Below are 10,704 nucleotides of genomic sequence, written 5' to 3' on the forward strand. Positions count from 1 at the left end.
TAAAAAATTGCAAATGGGGCAAAGCATGTCTGTTCTAGTACCTTCCACCCCATGCTATGGGACGAGCGTTAAGAGAGTTAGGATAAGATCTGCTACCCTCAACCTAAACCCTGTCCAGGACAGATGTCCTATCTGCCATCAGTGGGAAGAACCTGGCACCTCTACAAGGCAATTCATCTTCATTGTCTTATACAATTACAGTCCTGCAGGAACATTCATCCTATCTTGTCCTTCAGCACAGGCTATAAAAGAAGCTTACGCACACAGATGCTTAACTTTTTTGATGATTAGAAATAGGAGAGATGAATCCCATCTGAAATGGCTACAAAAAACTCAGATGCTATACAAATACAAAATCATTGATCGTTCTTTCCTCTGCCCCACTTCTCACAAGCTTCTTGCTTCCTTCCTGCTCACTAATGTAGTTGTTCTTAATCCATACCCATGTAACTAGACAATGGTAAAAAGATGAGAGTGCATCTCAGCTTGTCTGAAGGTAGACACATGAGGCTCCACACATCTGACCTCCTAATGGAGAGCAAGCACCTTGTACATTGCTCCCGTGAGCAATGCCATTCCCTCTCACGCTACCCCAGACAGGAGGGGTAGTGGACACCAGGACCCATGGTGTCACAGGCAGCACTCGGCTGCCCTGCTGCCTGCTCTCCTGCTTCCTGGCCCTGTATCCCAGGTGCAGCCTGGAGCCAGAGGAGCTGCAGTGCAGCTCTAGACACCAGAGATGCAAGAAAAGGCCTAACTGAGCTAGTCTCAGAGGCACATCAAGCCCAAGAAGGATGCTCTCTTCCAGCCTTGAAAAACATTGTCACAGTATGGGAAGAGTGATTTAAAAATGATCAACATTATTGCTTACTGTCTCTTACTGTGGTCTGCTGCTCAGAAGCTGTCCTCCCCTGTTTTTCTTGCCTGCCTTCTGAAAATCTAAAGAAATGTGTCTCAAATTCAGTCTGCGTCCACAACTACAGTTATCACTAAGTTCCTGCCTATAACTGCAAGGTTTTCTCTTTCTCTTCTGCTGCTGCAGTATCTAACAGGTCATGGGATCCTGTTTGGCAGCCAGAGCTCACAACAGTGCAGGCAGACCTCTGACTTCTAACCCAACCCTGACCAAGCAGAAATCTTCATGAAGTCAGGGAGGGATTTCCCTATGTGCCACCTGTAAAGAAAAGGGGTGAGAACTTCAGATTGGGCTTAAAGTGGGAAGCAGCAGAACAGACAGTCTCAATAATCAAGAAAATAAACAAAAAAGGTGCTGTAGTAAGTCAGGAAATGCAGTAATTCAATTTTTTTAAAAGGCAATAAAATGTTCCAGTTCAAAGTACATAAAATACTTTTTAAAAGGGTTTGCAGTGAAAAACTGCTTTTGTTGGAAAAGCCTTTATTTTAGTAAAGGAGAATTCAGAGTTGTCCGGAGCATTATGCATAGTAGATGGTTGATAATTCTGTTTTGGGGAAGGAAGAGGGGATTTTTGTGTGGGAGACTACAGAGCTGGCCCCAAGTCATCCCATAGGGAAGGCTCTGTTCAGCATGGCAGACAGCCCAGCTCATCCTCTAGACACCAGAAGTATCATCTCCATCACAGAAGAGACAGAATTTGGTGATGAAAACACCACTCAGCCTGCAACACACATGGAGAACCCCACGAGTGCACAAAAAGTCGAGCAAACCAAAGGTGAAAGCTGCCAGTTCCTGACTACTTTTCCACCTCTTCCCTGAGCTTCCCTCAGTCCCTTGCCTGGGTCCCCATGGACACAGCATGGTAACAGCCCCATTCCCTTCCTGCTCACAGTGCTTCCCCCCAGGGCCAGGGCCGTGCCCGTGCTTCTGCTGTCAGTGGCCCTGGGCACTCTCTTTCAGTGGGGGGGAAAGACACCAGCTCAGGGGGGAGGCAGGGTAAGAACCACCTTCCCAGCACCAGGGCAGCCAGGCACCAGCTGGGACGGGGCATGGGCTGGGGTGGCAGCGCTCCCACAGAGCCCTCACATGGTGCTCCCACAGAGTTGGCTATGCATTTATTTATTTTATTTTATTTTTCATTGCCAGGGTTGCACGCAGCTCTGGGATTTGCTTGGGTCCCCACACAGCCCCCCATCTTTTTGTTCCCATCACACTGCCATTCTTTGGTGCTTCCTTTTCTTGCGCATTTACCCAAATATCTTTTCCTAATGAGGGAGAATTTCTTGGTATAATATTTCACTTCAAGGTATGCTCTCTTTTTGAAGCAATTCCACCTTTGCCCTACCTTTACACTGTATCAAGTTAATCATGTCCATTGAGAATTTAAACCTGTTCTGTTCTCTGTGCTGTACAAATCTTCAGCGTTGCTCCACTTGCTCTCCCAACTGTTCTCTTGGTTTCTTTCCTCCTGTTACAGACTAGAATTTCATTTTATCTTTTCTGGGATTTCTGTCCTACTTTGACTTCATCTGCTATATTTGCCTATCACTAGCCTAAATATTAAAATTATCTGATTGGTTGCTGTATAGATCAGTATCTTCCCAGCCCACAAAGCTAGATATATTCTGTGGAAAGCAGGCTAACACAAAATTATCTCTTAGCTTGGTATAGTTTTGTCTTGCCTTTGCACTTTACATTTTCTCTGTAAAACATTTGCTGCATTTTTTTTTTGTGTGTGTGTTATTTCACTGTGGTTTACATTCAAATTTCCTCTTGAAATGTCATTTCAAATGTAGCTAAATCTGTGTCCCATATTCATAAACATATGGGAGTCTGCTTTATTTTATTGTGGAATTTATAGTCGGGGGGTGGAGGTGGGGTTTTGTTTTGTTGTGGAGTTTTCTTTTTTGCTTCTAGTTTGCAAACCTAGAAGCATACTAGTTTGTGAAGGTAGAAGGATCCTACTCGTCTCTTTGCTGGATTATTTTTTTGGTCTTCTGTTAGTCCTGCTGCTCCCTTGCCAGCTGTATTTTTTAGTTTTAATTACTTTTTTCCATTTCTTCATCTTCCTTAAAGTTTTAGTCCTTTTGCTTTTTGATAATTTCAGTGTTCTTGCTGCCATAAATCCGTATTTTAACAAACATAGGCTTGCCCAAAAATAAAGAGGGAGAGCAAGTATCCTTATGGTACCTGTTTCGCCTCTTTGAGTCACAGCTCTGTAGCTCCTCTATAAATTGCATCAGCAAACAGTGCCAGCTGCAGAAATACACAACTTTGCAGTTATTACCCTTAACCTGCTGGCAAGTAAAATCTGAGTATTCCCTCCAAAGACCAAGTTTCTCCTCTTTGGTTTGAAAAGACTGGCTTCGGGACCAGGGGGGTGGGTTGTATTTTCCTCCTAGCAATACCTCCTCTTTCCAAAGCAATTCTGCCTCTACTTTGCACATGAATCATGTTGAGCCAGCATGTCCCATTCCTAATTTCCATCTTGTTTTTCCCAGGCAGCCCCTCTTACTGAAACATTTATACACTTCCCTTAATATGCCTCTTGCTTCTATTCCCTTGCTACGTACTCCCTCTGCACAATACCCCAGTTCCCTAGTGTCTTCATCCACTTCTCCAGCACATTGCAAGCTCACTCTTCCTATGCAAGTCTCACAGGAAGGACCCCATTGTTGGAAACAGTTACTTACTCCAGAAGCTATGCCACCTTCTGCTGTACACCAAAATCTTCCAGGCTTCATCATTATACCCTGTCATTTGGATGGCCCACAGATTCTTTGGGTGCAACGTAAGATCCCCTGTACAGCAGATGAGCGGTTTTTGTACAATTCTGCTGTCAATGAAACATGGGCAAAGACTTGCTAACAGATAAACCCATTGCAGCTAATGCAACTGCGCTTCTCATTTAAAGTGTAGGTTTCTGTGATAAAATCACCACTCAAACTTCTATGTAGAAAACATGTTTTGGCTTCAGTCTGTGTAGGGTTTCATACACTTTCAGATGTCAGGAATAACTAATTGGTGATATTTTTTAAATAACGGCCCTCCACAGACTGACCTCCTTCTCCATTTTGTGTGCTGTACTGGATTAAAGTACAATTTCCAAATGTTTTTGACCTTTAGAAAGCAATGCTTTTTTTGTTTGACTTAAATTGAAACCTGTGGAGAACATTTTGTCCTGTGGCCCAAAAATGACTCTGCTCTGACTGTCTTGTAAGTGTTTGCAGGACTAGGGCCTCACACAGACATTTTCTCATTAGCCATGTTTTGATATAATGAAGCACAGGGCTATCTAGGTAGCAGAACATTCTTTTAAGTAATTTGTGTCTACCAAGAAAAAGAATTGTCTGCAATTCAGATACACATCATTGCTTCACTTTCTCCATTCTGAAGTATATGTTTTTATCTGTCTCTGACCATTTTTATTCCCTGTCAAAAACCATATTTTATGCTTTTCTTGATAGCTCTATGTTAATCTGTTCAGTAATCTGTAAAGCTGGTACTATATCATCAAAACAACATTAATGTCTTGGTACCATAAAAGCTGTGGGTTAGAATCAATTTTATGTCAGAGCTATCACCCTGGTATAGTTGCAAAGCTCTGATCTAAACTAGATTGTCATGATTTCTGGGACACTGTCTTTTAAAAGCCTATCTACTAAAAGGGAGACGTTTAATACTGGTGAGTATTTACCAGAATTAAAGCTACATATTGTTAATTGCCTAGATGAGCATTAGGACACCTGCTTTTTGGGGAAGCCAGCTGGCAGCCCTTTTAAAGAAACAGGGAAGTCCGCTCAGTTGGAGAGTCTACAAAAGAATTGTTGCTTGGCTGAGACTTTCTCTAAAGCCCTGCTCTATTGCTACCGCAGCTACACTCCCTTTGTACAGCCAGGCCTTGCTTACCTAGAACAGCCATAAGGTTACAATCCTGCTTCACACGAGAAGGAGTTTGGCTGAGAGGTAGTTCTGGATCATGTCTACTTCTTATACAATAGTATTGATGCAATGGGAGGAGAGAGCAGGCATTTAAGTCTAGAGCAAAGTCTCTTTAGAAGAAAGAAATAAAATCACCACCCACCCCTATTCCTTGCCTCATTCTGCCTCTGTACCCCACATCACCTTAATTAAAACACCTTATCTTTCTTCAAGCCTCTGCTACTACCCTAATGCAATGTCTCTGATTCCAGGTCCTGCTCGTTCCAAGGCACTGGTGGCACTATGTGGAATCCATTGACCCCATCACTGTCAGCATAAACTCTTGGATTGAACTGGTATTTTCCTTTTTATGTCATGGTGATGTAGCACTTTCATGTTTGCATATATTATAGAGTCCCAGATTTGAGGGCCTCATGAGACACTTTTGAGCAGTTTTAATGGTGCTTACATTTACATGGCATCTTTTATCCTCAGGATCCCAGAAAACTTTGCAGACTTGCATGTTCTACTAGCATAATTTGTCAGCCATCACTAAAATGCAGCTATGCTTTGCCAGTAGCACAACATTCAATTCAAGGTTTTTGCTAGAGGAAGTAGGAGGAGAAAAAAGAAGTATGTCTAGCAAGAAAACAGCAAAAGGAATATGACCTGAGCAGAGAAATTATGCCACCCAGAACTCAAGCTCTGCTTTCTGTTTAGCTACATTGAGCAGGAACTTTTGTAAGGATCAAGGCTGAAGCATTTTGTCCCTTGCCTGCCAGGTTCAGCCATATTGGGTATGCTGTATTCAGAAGCTGGTGAGGGAAGAGCCCTTACGGATACAGTTTTTCCTGAAGAACCTTCCAAGGTTCCAGATCTGAAGCCCCAATTCAGCAGAAATCACATGTGATTTTACTTCAAATCAGGCAAACAATTAAACACAAGCTAAATTTTTCATGTCCGGTTTCTTATGGACTAGCTATCTTTGTGCTGAATAGAGGATGACAAAACAGCAGCTTCACCTCAAGCACATACTTACATGCAAAGCTAAATTACAGTTTGAATCAGATTAATGTGATAGGAAGGAGGTGGCAGAGGATTTCTGAATTTTCATTTCTCTGTGATAGTTTTCATTTGCCTGGAGTTGGATTTTCTCAAGTACTTAATTAATTTTCTTTTCCCCAGGCTTTGATTTTTCTTGCTCATATTAACCAGTATGTATGGGATGGTTCCAGGGATATCATCTCAATGCTCCAGAAGGTTTTCCGATTCAAGTAACTTTATCATTAATCCTCCCTTAATAAAGATGACCCCTTGAAATGGCCTGTGAAAGCTGCCTCACTAAAATATTTATTGCTTTTTTTAAAAAAAAAATCTTTATTAGACTGGAAATCTGCAGGGGAATGAACACATGCATTCAACTGCTGTTCAAAGACTACAGGATAAATTTCTTATACCAACAACAAACCAAGCATTTGCAGAGTAGAGGAACTCATTTGGGTGTTTCCCTCGTGGAGAAATTTTCCAGATGAGAGTATGTATTTAGAAAGGACAGCAGCCTGACAGCCCATACTGAGTTCTTATATAGCCCTAAGTATAGTCAGGCTCCGTCCAGCACCAGAGAAAGCACCAACAATTTTGTAGAGCAACCATTTAAGCCTGCCTTAAATTTGAGTAGCCTTTGAGGTAATTCAGAAGAACTGGCTGTGTGCCCTGTGCTTGGAAAGACCCTGATGTCAACATACACATTTGCACTCTAAGCTGCCTCACAAATTGTCCCCCGCTGGAGGAACAGGTCAGGACTGGGTCAGTTCTGCCAGGCTGGTAACTCCCAGGTGGCTGAGTGGTGCATTAGCTATAGCATTTCTAGCTGTTCTTATGTGCTGCAAGGGGGGGGCGGGGAAGGCAAAATAAAAGCAGTGGAGCTAAACTCCATGGCTTTTCTGGTCATAAAGGTCTTGCAGAAGTCACCAAGATCCTGTTTGGTGACAGAGAGAGCAGGTAGTTGTGTATGGCATTCTGAGCAGAGGAGTGTTTGCTGGATCTTGCTAATGAATGACACAGACACTCCCCCTCCCCAAATAGCAAAAGCTGCCATAAAAAAAGCATTGCTGCAATCCAGGTAAAAGTTCCTTACAGAAATTATCCCTACAGCTGATGATGGCAGCACTGTTAGGTGTTGGGCAATCCATCTATAAAAATAAGTTCTGACATGAATGCTAAGACAATACTGAGAACAAACACTTCATTACCAAATCAAGCAGTTCTTGCAGCTGTTACCAGCTGCTCTCATATTGACAGATGTGAATCATGCCAGCATTTATAGTCCTAGTGAAACCATGAGCTATATTGGCCAGACTTTAGAGTAGAAGTTTAATTTGTTTTCAGCTCGATGTGAGCTACTCAAAGTATTCCTTGCTTCCTAACATACTCTCATGCAATCAGTACAACTCTGGTATTCAGCAGACCAGGATGAATACCAAGAGTGCAACACCTTAATTTCTGTGCTGTTACTCATGTGGGGGCTGTACGCATGTGTAGGAGCATCAGAAGTCCGAAGCCTTTCACTGACTTCACATACATGAGTATGGCTTTCAAACTAAGGCCATCCATTTAGTTCTCCCCAAGAACTTCCATGTTTCTGCAGAGACCCAAGTGCTAACCTATCTCCAAACACTTTCTGTTCCCTTGAGGCAGGATGCAGATCATGAAGCCCGTGTAGAAGAAGCAATAACTCGAATGCTGGTATGCGCCATAAAATCAGCAGAAAATCCCAGTGGTGGAGATCTCTGGCTAAATCCCACAGAGGTAAGCCTTCTCTTGCTCCCATTATAGCAGTGATAATAGAGAATTACTGACATTTTGCTTAGCTCCCCCCGAGTCTTTCTGCTGCCTGAGAAAAATAATTCTCAATTCCTTCCCTTCATGTAGCAAAAGTAATTCATGGAAGATAATTATGAAACACTGAATTGAAACATATCTCCTTTTAACTGAGTGTATCCTGGGTGTTTTCTTAGGTTGAGGCAACATCCCATGAAACCAACCTTCAGTATCTGAATAAAGCAGTGTCTGCATATTTCAAGTGTCAAAAGGCAAGTGTGTCAGAGCAGTCATGTCCCAGCAGCACTGGTGCAGAGCAAAGGACAAGTGCCTCATGCAAGAGGAAGAAAAGGCAGGTTGGCTATGAACCAGGGGGCTGCAGATCACTAACACATGAATTTGGCTTTTCAACATCTAAAGCAGAAAAGTTGCAGAAAATACCTTTTGGGCCTCATCTTATTCAAGTTTTACCACAATCTCAAGAAACAAGCTCGATGGGTGCGGTTGCAGTTGAAAGTGATGGTAGAGATCTTCTCCATGAAAATGAAGGAGGACACTTTGGAAAATTACACTGTACCAGGAAGCAATTGGTAATGAGTAAAGACTGTGAAACGCCTGCACGTCAAATGGATTCAGACAGCAGTCCAAATGCCTCACAAACGGCCCTTTCTACCAATGATTTGCTAGACTGTTTGGTTAATCCACATGTCATCAGTTTAGTGGCTCGGCTGCTGTTGGAGAGAACAAGAGTTTAGTGCCAGAGCTTTATCATTTCTGAAATAAAGAAATCGAATGGCAGCCTTGTTCTAGGTGTTTAAACTCAGTAATAATTGAATGTTTCATTTGTAATAATTGAGCGTTTCATTTCAAATAATTTTTAGGTACAGACAGACACAGTTAATGCTTAAGTGGCAGACTGAGGTTGAGCTGAAAGAAGAATAACTGGTTGATGGCTGGGAAGAGAAGGGTATGTTTAGTCAGAGAGCTCCTCGGTGTTATGAACAAAACAGAGCATACACCGTTATACTTCCACCTTGTGTGGATGGGATCTTTAAAGTATTCTACAGCTCTGAGCATGGGCTGGGGACAGCTGTACAGAAAGAAGCAGGCCCTGCGTTTCAGGGTGTAACAGCATGGGCTGTAATCCCTCCTGGATTAAGTTTGCTAGACCTAAACTGCCCAAAGGGGGTGTGTCATGTTCTTGCAAGGGTTTCTTGTCTGGGTTTTTTTTACTTGTTTGTTTTCTTTTTTTTTTTTTTCTCCTTTTAAACTGGAGCAGCCTAACTGTACTGACTATCAGCTTCAGTCTGAGCACCCTCACTGCCCCAGACACCAGGCAAATGAGCTCTGGTCTCAAGGCATCCCTCACTCAGAACTGTGAATCCTGCAAGCAGCAGTCACTAGGAATGAATGTGGCTTTGCCACATTGAAGAGAGACTGCAGCACTAAATGCTTCACAGCTGGGATCAGAATTGGAAACCAGAGGTGAAGCTAGGCGCATTTGGTCCATGCCCATGTTCAAGTAATAGACTTGATTCATCCCCACAGGCATGGGGATTGCAGTTTGCACCTTCCTGAGAGGAAGACTCATCCCAGCAGAAAGATTAGTGCTCTGGGCCTCAGGGCAGCCAACTTAAAGATTTAAGAGGCATACCAGAGGCACTGAACCCTGCACTTGCTCACACCCCTCCACTGCCAAAGCTGGTCAGCAGCTGGAGGGCTGAAAAGGCATTTCTGTGCTTTCCTTCAACACTGTACTCCCTAGGGCTGGGAAGATGCAGAGTAGCATCACTAGTGAAACGAGCATGGCTTGACAATAGACTCAGGAGGTGGTTACACAGCAGAGGGGGACTAAGAGTAGGAGAAAGTTGACTTACTGTGGACTGCAGCCCTTGACCACATTTAAAGTGAAACGGTCACTAAGCGATCAGTTGACCACTTTAGAAATGTTAAGTTCAAATAAACCTAACCTGAGCCAAGAGGTACTGTGCTCACTAATGCATCTACTTCCTTCCACAAAATAGCATAAGTTTTGTCACAAAGCTCTGGGAGGGAGTGAGACAAAAGGCCTTAGCAAGAAAGCGGCCTTCAGCTGGTTCAGAAACACTTGAAGCTGGGAGACAAAAGGCCATCAGGAAGTTACTGTTATGATTTATTCAAAGCCAGATGAGCACAGTTTTCTATCTCTAAGGAACAAAACAAAGCCTCTGTCCTATTCTTTACCATAACAATCAAAATGTAATGACTTTTCTTCTTCTGGTTGTAAGTGGTTGCTGTACAAGACCATCCTTTCTTCACAGTATAGTAGTCCTTGGATTTGTTTTTGAAGGCTGGGTGGTCCTTTGATTAAAAGGTTATGGAAATTGAAGAAACAGGGAAGAAGGTGGGTTAACAATGAAGCTGTGCATGCAGGCTTGAAAAAAAAACTGGAAAGCAAGCTGCTGAGATCCTCTGCAATGCTCTCACCTCCTCTGCTTTCCATCTGCAGTGGCAACAGAATGGTGTTTGCCCTAGCCATAGGTTCAGAGGGGTTCTTCTGGGACAACTCCTGTGAAGCCTTTGCTTTCAAAACTTACCTTTGCTCATGTCTACTAGCACCTACAAACCAGTAACCTGTTTCCACATTCATAATCCTGCATCAACAGCCCTCTGTTTACTGGTTTTTCCTTTGCCCAATGCCTATTCCCTGCTAAATACATGAAGCTAGTGCTCTTTTCACAAATATGACCTTCCAGCAATATATAGTTGAAAAATCAGTGATGGCAAAGGTGCTTTCTCTCTGCTTTTATACAGATTGCGAGTTGGCAGGGCCCTGATGGATGATGGTAAGTGCTCTAGATACATACCAACAGGTCAGAAATCCAGGAAATCTTGCCATTTAACATTCCACCCCACCAAAAAAACCCAACACCAGCCCTAATACACCTGGAAAAGGATTAAATTGAAAAGGCTCGAAGGTTCACATTTAGCAAGCACAGAAACCTTATCCTGATGGGCCCTTTTGGGTGCGGTTACTTCAGCTACTGGTTGGGGCAGGATTTAGCTCC

At 43.0% G+C, this 10,704-nt stretch overlaps 1 protein-coding gene across 1 annotated transcript in view; it reads left to right on the top strand.

Annotated features, from left to right (window-relative positions):
* Nucleotides 1-8,424, top strand: part of HSPBAP1 (HSPB1 associated protein 1) — a 36,694-nt gene extending 28,270 nt beyond the window's left edge. The window contains exons 6-8 of the mRNA XM_075710933.1: nucleotides 5,110-5,193; nucleotides 7,535-7,645; nucleotides 7,855-8,424. Coding sequence (XP_075567048.1) covers nucleotides 5,110-5,193; nucleotides 7,535-7,645; nucleotides 7,855-8,412 — 753 coding nt within the window. The 3' untranslated portion in view covers nucleotides 8,413-8,424. The remainder of the gene's footprint in view (nucleotides 1-5,109; nucleotides 5,194-7,534; nucleotides 7,646-7,854) is intronic.
* Nucleotides 8,425-10,704: the final 2,280 nt, after the last annotated feature.

This window comes from Pelecanus crispus, chromosome 5 (genome assembly GCF_030463565.1).
Source record: "Pelecanus crispus isolate bPelCri1 chromosome 5, bPelCri1.pri, whole genome shotgun sequence".
In the NCBI taxonomy this organism is placed as follows: Eukaryota; Metazoa; Chordata; class Aves; order Pelecaniformes; family Pelecanidae; genus Pelecanus; species Pelecanus crispus.